The 13,043-nt window shown below is 40.0% G+C and overlaps 1 protein-coding gene across 1 annotated transcript in view; it reads right to left on the bottom strand.

Moving 5' to 3' along the window:
• The window catches only part of CARM1 (coactivator associated arginine methyltransferase 1), a 242,895-nt gene that overhangs the window by 19,443 nt on the left and 210,409 nt on the right, over positions 1-13,043 (bottom strand). The window contains exons 6-7 of the mRNA XM_026001597.2: positions 12,692-12,869; positions 7,896-7,986 (exon numbers count right to left, since the gene is read on the bottom strand). Coding sequence (XP_025857382.2) covers positions 7,896-7,986; positions 12,692-12,869 — 269 coding nt within the window. The remainder of the gene's footprint in view (positions 1-7,895; positions 7,987-12,691; positions 12,870-13,043) is intronic.

Here is a 13,043-nt window from a genome sequence, read left to right on the forward strand (position 1 = left end):
ATGTTGTTCTTCTAGTAACAGCACCAGATTTCCTTCTAGGAACCTCTTCCCCACTCTCAGTCCTTAGTGGCTTGGGTGGTCTTGTCTCTGCCCTTCAGTCTAGAGACTTGCATGTGACTCAGTCCCAGTCAATCAGAATGTCTTATGAACCTGGTCTTGGCAATGAATCCAGGGTTTGGCATCTGACCCCATGAGAGTCAAGTGTAAGAATTCTGCTCAAACAGCTGCAAAGGAGAAATGGATATGGAGCTCTGAATTCATAAGTCTGGATTTGCTGTATATGGGCTCAGGAGCAAAAATTATGGAAGAGTTATGAGTCTGACATAGGTTACAAAAAAGGTTAATATAGAAATCGAGGCTTATTCGAACAAAAGTCAGTTTGTGAGCACTGGACAGATGTAGTTAAAAACAGTTTTTGTTGATATATGGCATGAAGGATATGCTGCTCTATTTGTAATAGACACTCTCGAGGCTCGTACAGCTCCCTTTCCTATTCTTTAGCTGTAGTCCCAAATACTCTCCATGATTTTAAAAATAGATTCCCCTTTAGTGTAAAGTGGACAACTTCTGAAATGTTCCTATTCCCACCACAAATTTTAGTTTCTTCTAAGCCCATAACCTGCCTGCTGGAATGCAGTGAAAGGATGGAAAGAGGGATTCACCATTTTTAAAGATCAGACTCTCCCACAAAAGCACCTTTGCCCACAGGAAGAATGTGTATCAGACTCATCCTAGAGCACCCTGGAAGATGGAGGCAACTTCTCCATTACTGCAAACCTCCCTGTTGATTTCCTGAGCCTGGTGTGGACCTTGGCATTGCACTGAACTCCTCCTAATGGGGACACCTGTACTGTGTCTGTAATACTGAAATAGGGACCACACGGTTAAAGATAAAAAGTAAGGTCTGGATGTGTATAGGCCCAGGGATGGAATATTATGGAAGAGCTATGAGTTTGATATAGGTTACCAAAAAGATGAATATTAGAGATTGTGGCTTCTTCTATGTACAAAAGCCAGATGGGTTCGAGAACTGTGGATATAAGCAGAGAAGCAGAGGAACTATCAAGAGTAAATATTAGTGGATGGAAGGAGATTATAGTGCAAGTAACCATGAAAACATAAATGAAACAAGCACAGGGCAAATGAAAATTCAAACGTGATTGCAACAGTCATGGTAGTATTCCTTCAAAAGTTCTTTGTGATACTCTGTGCCATATACTTGGCTTCCCATAAAAATTCGAAAATTCAGTTACATCAATGTTGCAGTTTAAAATGTTCCTATTTGGTGCACGTGGTGTTTCTGTGTACCAGTGATTATCAGGGACAAATATATTTTTGGGAAAGGCCAGCTAGTAAATAGAGTGTCAGACCAAGTCCCCCACACAGGTATCTGAAGGGTACCTCTCCACCCTGGGGTTATTTTCTGAGTCCCTGAATGCTGGGATACACTCAGCATCTGGTAGCACCCTCCCAAATGGCCTGTGAAGAAAGGGTTAGCATGGTAGCAAAGTATGAGTAGAGGACCCATCTCTGGAAATCCTTCACCCCCAGGTAGGGAATATTATTATCTTTAATTTAGGAAAAGGAAATTGTGTCTCAGAAAGATCAAATTAACTTGGCTGAAATTTTAGTTAGTAATTGATAGAACCAAGAATGAAACAGAGTTCAACGTGTCTCTAGTGTCCGATTCATCCAGCTTTTAACTACTATCTATTTTGCCTATGCTTTTATGTTGTATAATTGTAATAAATGTAATAAGGCAAACTAGTTGAATCTCAAACTTCTTGAGAATATATGGTTGCTCCTCTTAATTGATCCTATGTATATGTTTTTCTCGATACAAGAATCAATTTGAAATTGTATTTAAAGGACTTGGCTTAAAACTCCTGAACCAATTAGTTTCAATAAAGGCAGTAGTATCCATCACATAAATAAGTTTTATAGCTGGGAATGATAATTCTTCATGACTGAGCCTTATTCTCAGGAGGTACATTTCAGAATCTTAATTAATCAGGGGCAAAGAAATATTAATCAAATAAGGAAATTATTAATTTTGTAGGTGACTGCTAATAACATCAGAGTGTGGTACTCCTGTCTACTGAGAGAGTCTCATAACTGGTTATTTAGAAAGGATAAAGTTCTGTGCTTACCACATACTTAAACTACAATGAATTTGAGGGTTAAATATAAAATTCTAAAAATTTTTAAAAAATATTTTATTTATTTATTCATGAAAGACACACACACAGAGGCAGAGACATAGGCAAAAGGAGAGGCAGGCTCCACGCAGTGAGCCCAATGTGGGACTTGATCCTAGGACCTGGGAACACACCTGAAGCAAAAGGCAGATGCTCGACTATTGAGCCACCCAGGCGTGGTAAATTTAAATGTTAAATTTAAAAAGTGAAAACATTAAATAAGTAGAGGCTAATACTAGCCTTAGCTTGGGGGAAGTTCTTTTCCAAATAAAGGAAAAGAAAGTACCGAAGAAAATCCTGGTCAATCCAGCTACACAAAAATATTTTAACTTCTTTTGTGGTGAAAACTATCACAAGGGCAATACGAGGCAAACTGAAAATTCTTTTTTTTTTTTTTTTTTAATTTTATGATAGTCACAGAGAGAGAGAGAGAGAGAGAGGCAGAGACACAGGCAGAGGGAGAAGCAGGCTCCATGCACCGGGAGCCCGACGTGGGATTCGATCCCGAGTCTCCAGGATTGCGCCCTGGGCCAAAGGCAGGCGCCAAACCGCCGAGCCACCCAGGGATCCCCAAACTGAAAATTCTGAAGAAAATACAACAGTCTTAATATCCTTAATATGTAAAGAATTCTTATGTCAATGCATTTATCTTCCAGTTAACAAAAGTGTATTGAACAACTACTATTAGCTTGTTAGATGATGCAGACTCAGTGAAAAACAAAACAGCTGCTATTATGGAAACTATTGTTTTATGAAGGAGATAGACAATAAATTAAATCAATAAGTAAAAACATAAAATACAGTGGATTATAGTAAATGAAGTGAGAAGCATGATATGGACTTCCAGGAGGGAGGAGATGATCATCTGTAACTGAGAGCAGGTCTCCTGGGGAGATGGCATATGAGCTAGGAGCTGAAGAATGTGAGAGTAAGCCATGGGGCCATCTGCATTCCTGGCAGAGAAAGATTGGCCATGAGGTGGCAGCTAGCCTGGTATGTTCAAGGGGAACAGAAGAGACTAATCACTGAGGACAGAGAGGATGAGAAAGAAGTAGGAAGACATGAGATCACAGGGGTAGCAGGGTGGAACTAGATCCTGGAGGGTCTTACCAGCCACAGTGAGAAATTTGGCTTTTATGATCCAGAAGGTGGGAAGCCACTGGAGGTTGTGAGCAGAGGAAGACTGTGATCTGAATTATACATTATCAAGGTCATTTTAGTTGCGGTTTATCAAGGTCATTTTAGTTGCTGTTTAAAAAGAGGAAATAAGTTGAAAGGCTTGAAAGACTGTAGTAGAAGCAGAGTTTTTTGTTTTGCTTGTTGTGTTTTTGTTTTGTAGGGGTGAGAAGGGCGTGGCAACAAAGGGCAGCAACTTGCTTTTGAACATCTTACATTTAAGATGCCCTAGAGACATCCACATAGAGTTGTCAACACCCAGCTGGACATGTAAGTCTATGGTTCCAGGGAGAGTTCTAGGCTGGAGTTGTCACTATGGGAGTCATTGGCATAAAGACAGTATTTACAGCCAGGAGACGCAATGAGATCAGGAGGTGAGCAGAGGCAGAAAGGGGAAGATGGGAAGAGCCAATCTGGAATCAATCCAACACGGAGGACTTGGGGCATGAGAAAGAGTCAGCAAAGGAGATGAAGTTGGGGCCAACCAGGAAGCAGGAAAACCAGGACTAGGCTCCAGAAGTAAAGCGAGGAGGCCCTGGTGCCAAATGTGAGAAAGTCAGTGAGGACTGGTAATTGCTTATATCTGATGATCTAATTTATTTGGTTCCTCAGCTACCTTCTTCATTATATACCTAAACTCATTTTTTTTTTTAATCCCTCTCCTTCCTTTCAGCCAACATTGCCACTTCTGTGCCTCTTCTAATGGCAACTGTGCACGCTCTTGCCACCTGTTCCCTGCACCAATGCAACCAAAGGCCCGCATCCATTCGCCTAACGCTGAAACGTCTTCATAGAGGGAGGGAAATTACAAGGAGAGAGAAGGTGGTGAATTTTGTTAACTATATATTTTTTAAAACATTTTTTTTTCATGTTTGTTGACTAAAAATAAAACCGTTCAAATGCACTAGCTATCAAAGACATACAGATTAAAAATAAACTGGCCACCATTTTTTTTTTTTTTTTTTTTTGCAAATCAAATTGGCATTTAAAAAAACATAGCCCGTATGGGCAAGACTCAGCAGACATTCTCATATACTACTGGTGGAAGTGTTAATTGGTAAAACTTTTCTACAGGGCAATTTGGCAATATATAAGAATAATTTTTTTAAAGATCCTTCTTCACACCTTTTGGTCCAGTAATTCTGCTTCTAGCAATTTATTGTAAGGAAATAATCAGAATGCAAACCAAGAGCTCTATAAAAGGATGTTCACTTTAGTATTCCTAAAGAATTTAGGATATAGAATTCTACAAAATTCTATATTCTGGTAGAGTATACAAACAATACCTTAGTGTTAATTCTTATGAAATTTATAGGATTATATTAGCAATGAAAATAATTTAATATTCCATATTGGAGCTTGAGTTGACAAATTATGATACAGTCACAAAATAAATACTCTGTAGCAAGAGAATATTGAGAAGATACAAGGATGTGTCAACAAGGTATTGAAATCAAAACAAAATAAAGATAAAAAATAAGATTCTAAAAAATAAAAGAGCTACAAAATAATCTTTATGTATCCTAATTTTGTAAAAAATTTAGAAAAATCAGAGAGATAACTAAGATCTTAATAGAAATTATTTGCATACTTGAGATTACTAGAGTTTTTACTCATTCAAAAATATTTACGGAGGATCTACCATGTGACAGGTACTTGGGACGGAGGGTGCTTGGGATACACTGGTGAAATCTGAAAGAATCTGGGCTTTTGCAGTGCTTACATTCTATCAGGAAGGATGAAGACAATAAGTAATAATAAGTAAAATACTTATATGTCTTTTAGGAGGTGATAAGTGCTACAGCAAAAGTACAAAGCAGAAAAGGTGGGATGGGGAGTGGTATGGGATTCAGCAGAGCTGGCATCTTGGCAGACTTTACGGCGGGGAAGGGAATTAGCCATGTGAATATTGGGGGGAAAGTATCCCACATAGGAGGACAAACAAATGCAAAACCTCTAAGGTGGCTGGATGTGCCTGAAAATCGGCAAGGAAGCCTATGTGGCTGGAGCCATGGAAATGATCCTAGGAAATGAGAAGGCTTTGGGAATGCTGAGAATAGACAGGTTAAGAAGCTATCTCAGTAATCGAGATGAGTGATGACAGTGTTGGGAACAAGGGAGAGCAGTGAATATTAGGAGAATTGGATTCTGGGTATAGTTCAAAAAAAGAATCAACAGAATCTCTTGATGGTTTAGACATGAGGACAAAGAAAGAGGGGCCTTCGAGGTTTGGGGCTTGAATGATTGGGAGGACAACGTTATCATCAACTGAGATGGAAAGATTATGAGTAGCACAGATTCAGGGGGAAGGAAGGGGAGATGAGTAGTCGAGTTTGGATGGTAAGTCTCTACATGGGGGATTGCCCAGAAGGCAGTTGGCCATAAAAAGATGGAGTTCCCAGGATATACGTAAGATAGATACCCTTGGGAATCATTAGCATACAGATAGCATCTGAAGCTACAGGAATGGGTGAACTCACCAAGGCACTACCTGTGGACAAAGAGGAGGTCCAAGACAATGTCCTGGGGCACTCTAACATCAGATGGAAGAGACAAGTAACAACGATGGAAGGACTGGTTAACAAAGTGACCAGCGGCAGGAAAGAAAGAAAAAGACTGTGGGGGCATTTCAAATGCTCTCAAATATGGGTAATGGGTTAAATAAGCTGGCAAAGGAGCACAGATCAGTGTATTGAGCAATGTGGAGGTCAGCACACTGGTAACCTGCTTACAAGCTGTAAGGGAGGAATGTCTTAAGAAAGAAACTGAAGGAAAGAGTTGGAAACTGGAAGGATAGACAATGCTTTTTGAGGAGTTTTGCTGCAAAGGGACGAAGAGAGATGGTTGGTGGCTAACTGGGGAAGTGAGAGATTAAAAAAAAAAAGGTTAGGGATCCCTGGGTGGCGTAGCGGTTTGGCGCCTGCCTTTGGCCCAGGGCGCGATCCTGGAGACCCGGGATCGAATCCCACGTCGGGCTCCCGGTGCATGGAGCCTGCTTCTCCCTCTGCCTCTCTCTCTCTCTCTCTCTCTCTCTCTCTCTCTCTGTGACTATCATAAATAAATAAAAAAAAAATTTAAAAAAAAGGTTATTTTTTTCTTTTTAGATGAAATACATAGCAGTATGTTTGTATGCTGATGGTGAGCCTGGCCTATCAACTGTGGTCATTAACATTCGTTCTGAAGTCTTAAGATGGGGCAGTCGGAAACTCACTCAAGGACTGCAGGACAATGTGCTCCCCCACTGCCCCGTTGGGGGCAGTAGTCTGGTCTATCCCGTTACCTGAAATTTCTGCCTCTCCAACCCTTTCACTGATTGAGGAGGTTTAAAGCTAAAATATAAACATTTCAGGTCAGCATGACCTCATGGAACAATGATCATAATTAAGGTGTCCCCTATCACACACCAAGAGGCATCCACCCCCATTGGGAAGTATGTGGCTCAGAGTTTCAAAATTACAGATTGAGCAGAAACCACAAGATGCAAATCTGTGCTAGGAAAGCTTATTTTAAAAGAAAAAAAATCAGAGAGAAAGAAAAAATTTCAGTCCTTTGACCCTACTCTTCATAGAACATGTAACCTGGGAAACGAAAGTACCTCCTCGCTGTTGCTTCTTCACCAAGAGATAGGATTACAAAGAGAAAAAAAAAAAAAAACAGAAATCAACTGTGGATATCTATGTGTTGGAAGGCTCTGCATACGTCAGCTGGAACTCAAAGCTTAAATTTTAGCATCCATCCTCACCCATCTGCCAGTACATGCCTGTCCTCCTACACATCTAGCATTCCCACTCGGGTGGTAGCTGTTCCATTTCTCCCTCCCCTGGGTCCAATATCATCATTCTCCTGCCCTCTTTCTCATTATAAAAACCAGTGCTCAGAAAAGAATGCCAAAAAGAATGCTGGCTTAGAATTGGCAGGGGTTTTGTATTCGTTCTCATTTTATAAATGAAGAAACCGAGTCTCAAAAGGTGAAGCGAGCTGTCCAAAAGCCAAGAACCTATTAGGGCGCAAACTCCAAAAAAGTTTTTTAATCAACTCATTTACATTCTGATGTACCGATTCCTGTGTCCTCTGACCAAGGTCTATTCTAACACAGAAGCCAAAGCGCTGAGCCCAGGGAATGGATGGTGGAAAGTGGGGCGGGGGGGGGGGGGGGGGAGCAGTGGTATGCGTGGGTGGTGCTGTTGTTTCAGCAGTAGGCGGTCTTCCAGATGCTTGATGGTGCACAAGCAGCTCCCTGGTTTGTCTATTCCAGTGGTTCTCGACAGGGAATGTTTTCACACTCCCCTTCTCCTGCCCGGGACATTTGGCAGTGTCTGGAGACAGTTTGGGTTGTCACAACTAGGGGAAAGGCACTCCTGGCAGCTAGTAGGTAGAAGCCAGGGGTGCTGCTACACATCCTATAGTGCATGGCATCCCACCCCCACCCCCCACCAATTATATAACCCCAAATGGCAAACCCAACCGAAAACTCTGGCTTACTCTAAAGGAAAAGGAATGGAAGAGAGAAGAGAACATTACCAAAAGTTGGCTCTGGAGTAGTGTTCCATGTAGAGCTGTTCATCAGAAAAGGGGGCCAAGTGGATGTCGCCGAATGTTGGGAACATCATTCCTAATGGGCAAAAGACAACAGACCCAGACGTTGACTTGCACCGCCTTCTGACTGCAGGGTACACTCACCTGCACCTGACTAACTCCATTTTTCCTTCTATTTCAGCGTTACCTGAGAGGCTGAAACATAGTTTTGCCTCAAAGTGAGGATAAAAAAAATTAGAAGGTTGAGGGAAATACAAAGACATAAATACTAATGCAAGTCACAAAGTCATGTTATGATAAAAGCTGGTGGAGTCTTAGGTGAGGCATTTAACCTGGCATATGGCCTTCTCCACTGTCGGCTTCTTCCTTTCTATCTGCCCCGTGCGAGGCATTCTGTGCACTTCCTTCATTTAAAAAAAAAAATTGTATTGATTGTAAAAATAGCTTTGAAAATAGTACCTCCCATCATTCTATCACATAATTATCTCCATTCTCGGACTTCATCCATGTATAATCATATTGACTATCTTTTAAAGTGCCATAAGAAGCTATGCTTCTCTAGGGGTTCACCATCCTCCTTGCTGGGACCCCCACTCTGTGTTCTGCTCCTGACATTTACAGTCACCATGGGAAAGGGCAGATTCTTTGGCAGGCTGATGAACACCTAGACTGGCATGCCTGAAGCTCAGCCCTTCCAAGCAGGGAGATACAGTGATTCGCATTATTTTTTGTCATTTTTAGAGAGACTCTTTTTCATAGTCACTTATGAACCTGCACATAAAAGAAAGATGAATTACTACTGCTAACCCTATTTCAGAAGTATCATCTTACAAACTGGAGCTGCTGTCACAAAAATAATTCCTAAAATTTCTTGATTATGTTGAACTCTTTGTCATGAACTTTTCTATGGGTTTCCCATGTATGACTTCATTTAATCCACATCACAATATAAAGTAGGTTCTATTATTATACCCTTACTTTATAAACGAGAAAACAAAGGAACAGGGAAATTTAAGTGACTCAGTCAGAGAGTTAATAAGTAGAATGGGGAAATCCAGAGATGGAATCTCATCTGTGAGTCTGTGATCCCATACTGTAACTATGCTCCCTTCAATGCCTGTTAAAATAGAACAGATGGTTTTACCTAGGGAAATAAATAAAACAGTCTTTATCGTTGGAGAAAAAACATGATTGTAACATTATTCACATGTGTCCACCTAAATCTCATGCACTGGTGTCAAAGCAATAATGACTGCCTAGTGGGTTTTCAATTTCAAGACAGAAAGCTATTAGACAACCTTAGAAAAGCAATATGCTGAGGCACATGGGTGGCTCAGTGGTTGAGTGTGATCCCAGGTTTCCTGGGATCAAGTCCCACATCAGGTTCCCCACAAGAAGCCTGCTTCTCCCAATGCCTCTCTCTGTGTCTCTCATGAATAAATAAATAAAAATTTTTTAAAAAGAAAGAAAAGCAATATGTATCACCAACTGTGAAAACTTGGGAAGCTTCAGAGGTGCTTTGAACCTCAAACCTAACAGGAATTCCAAAGATATAAAATGGAGGGGAGGAAGTCATTAAAGGTAAAAATACAAGAAAATTTCTGAGTTGAAGAAGATGAGCCTTCTGATGAAACACTCTCATTTCATGCCCAACACACGAATTTTAAAAGCTTTTCACAGTAAGAAGGCTAGAAATAAAGCAAGATACTAAAAGCATCCAGAGGGGGAAATGATGTCACTCTAAAGGAATAAGAGTCAGGGGGTCATGAGGCCTCTCAACAGCAACACTGGAAACCAAAAACCATAGAGAGATGTCTTGAAAATACCGAGTGAAAATTGTGCCCAAGTTCAAATTTTCTACCTGCAAGATGATAATACAAGGGATCCATAAAAAGTAACTTCTCAAGTGCCCTTTCTCCAAAAGCTGTCAGAGAATACTCTTTGCTAAAATGATGGTGAACACCAGCAAAGAAGAAGACAAAAGAATGATGATGGAAAGTCAAGCATGGCAGGCATGCAGCAGAGCTGGAGAACCACATTGTGTGTGGGAAGGGAGGACAGAGCATCCACAGGAGGAAGGCTTCTATAGACAAAATATTGATGGGATCTATCAGACCTCTTGAAGCATGGAAACAATTAATGAGTATAGGAAAAACCAAGCTAATGAAAAATAACTCTAAGAAAAACACAAGAGTTTATGAGAAAATACAAAATCCTATGCACTCACTAGACTACCTGACTCTGTATGGAACAATACAAACATTGTCATAATAACATAAACACTGATTACTGAGTTAACCAAATGATGATCTCAGTCCATATTTCTTCATATTAAATGATGTCCCCAAAGCTCTGTGAAGTAACAGATTTTTGCACGTTTGCAGCAACATCATCTGATGGCAAAACCTGACCTGAACTGACATGAATTTATTTATAGTCTTTATTTATACCACTCGGTATCCATATTCATATGGTTTGTTGCAGAAATGTAATGTGTTTCATTACAGAGTGTTGCCTCAGACTCCACTGGAGGCATTAAGTAATCCACGGTATATGACTGTATTACCTTTCCAAAGTCCTCCGGATTCAGGATTCCGAAACATATCTGGCCTCAAGGGTTTGGAAAAGGAATTGAGGACCTGCATAAATATATCGAGAAGACAGGGGCAGGGAGCAAGGATACATCAAGCAGGGAAGAAAATGCTATGTAGGAGAGCAAATTTCTCAACCAGGGGGTGACAAAAATAGCAGTATGATAATTTTGTATCAAAATATATAGGTAAGTGATGGAAGAAGTCCAGAATGGAGCAGAAAAGGAAAGCTTTTGGGGAGCAGTCTCAGGACAGGAAGAGGTGGAGCAGGGGTAAGGTTACCATTTTTTCATCAGAAGTCTTTTTTATTATTTGATGTTGTAAATTACATCTTATTTTGCTGAAAAAAAATAATTAGGAAAAAAAACAAAAAACAAAAATAAAAATAATTAGGGAAAAAAATCAAGCCTGCTTCCCTCAGGAAGACACGGATTAAAAAGAAGATAAAATCACAGGTATTCATTTCTCCTGTCTAGTTAAAGATACACAGCCCAGTAAAAATTTCGTATCTATTTCAAATATCTGGGGGGAAAAGGATGCCCAGATATTAAGTCTAAATATTCAGCTTAGCGGGGCTCAGTACATGCATGTGAATTAACCATGTTCAAAAACTCACCAATAGCAAATATCTAGCCATTTGAAAAACAAATCCAGACAAAAATACAAAAATTCTTTCTGAGGGGCATTGAGTAGGAAATCTACGCAGCCTGTTCTTTTATGCTCATTTCCATAGTTCAATTTCATCATATAAACACAAGGCTTCCAAGACCATCCTGGCTGCTTGACTACGGGCATACTAATGAAGTTTGTGACATAGGTACACTTTGCCTGTTTGTTTATTTTTGCATGAGTTTTCTTTTTTTAAGTGCCTATCTCTGAATCCCTACATTTCGAAGCATGCAGGAAATTATAGATGAGCCTCAAGCTTTACTTACATGCACACACTGCTATGCGTATACCGCATTAACGTGGTGAGCAATTGCTGCACTGGTGGTCGCTATTTTGTCTGCACTGGCTATCAAGGTAGGGAGCCACATCATGGGTAACGTGCTACAATTTTAATGGGAGATGCAACTTTTAAAATTGGCCAGTTACTTTCTACGCTTTATTTGGAAAAACATTTTGTGAAAATGTGTCCACTCTTTCCAGTAAAGAGCAGAAAGTTAGCATGTGCGCAGGAGTCTTCAGGGTGAGACAGACCTGGGTTCAAATCCCTGCTCTGTCATTTACCAGAGGCGTGTCCCTACCAAGTTGCTTTCTCCCACTCTGCCTCCATTTTCTCTTTGTAAATTGGGGAAGGTAATGGTACCTCCCAGTAAACCAGGTCTCAATCTTGGTACTGTTGACATTGTGGGCTAGATAACTCTTTGATGGGGCAGGGGTATGTCCTATACTCTGAAGGATATTTAGCAGCATACCTGGCTTCTCCCACTGGATTCCAATACTACCCTTCTCCCAGCTGTGACAAACTAAAATGTCCCCAGACACTGCCAAACATCCCCTGTTGAAGGAGTGTAAAATCACCAAGAACCTCAGCACTGATCTTTCAAATAAGTTAAAAACCTCCAACATTCATGCTTGCTAAGGTTTTCATAAATTAATTTATGCAGATTGCTTAGTGCTTGTAGACACCTGATAAGCACAAAAGAAATATTGGATTTTATATTATTATCTCAATTATATGTACTGATCTCAGGGAAAGAGAGACATAGTTGGGGAAGAATATGTCAGAAAGGACAGGGACTCAGAGAGTTTCTCACATTATAGAAAACCAACACTTAAAAGGGCTTCAGGGATTTATTTTAGAGATTATTTTAAAAATACAGATGAAAAAAAAAATAAAAATAAATAAAAATAAAAATACAGATGAGAAAACCAAAGTCAAAAGTCCAAGTTGTTGGTGAAGTTCATTAGGGAAGAAAGTGATAGAATGGGATAGAAACACATAGTTCTGAACTGGTCCCCTGTACCATATTTAATACCATGCAGCCCTCTAGCACCTATGGCCTTATGGCTGGAGACTAGATCATCTGTTATGGAAGATTAAGATGAGAAAATTAAAAAAAAACCCGGTATAATAGAAATGTCCTCTCCTCTTTTCCATCCAAAATTAAATATGAGGGAAAGAGGGTGGCAAATTCTTATGGAAATGCAGCTTCTATCCTCTGAACCAGGAACTGACCAACTCACCATTTGCTTTCAGCCATTTTTTGGAATGAAGGTAACTCTCCAGCATCCTTTCATTAAACAGCATGTATCCCATCGGTTCCGAAATGATCACATCTACAGCTTCAGGAAGAGAGATGTCTTCAATTTTCCCTGGCAGAACAATGATCTTGTCAGAAAGGTGGTTATTTTTCACCAGCATCTGAAAAAAGATAAAACAGGGGACTAGTATTGTTATACAGACTCTTACAAAAAAAAATAAGCTTTACAGATTAAGGGTTGACATAGTGATAGGGATGAGAGGGAATTGACATATCTGTGTCTATAAAATGCTTTAGAAAATAAACTTATTTTTCTTATTGTAACACATATTTCA

Source organism: Vulpes vulpes, unplaced genomic scaffold, assembly GCF_048418805.1.
Source record: "Vulpes vulpes isolate BD-2025 unplaced genomic scaffold, VulVul3 u000000648, whole genome shotgun sequence".
Lineage (NCBI taxonomy): Eukaryota > Metazoa > Chordata > Mammalia > Carnivora > Canidae > Vulpes > Vulpes vulpes.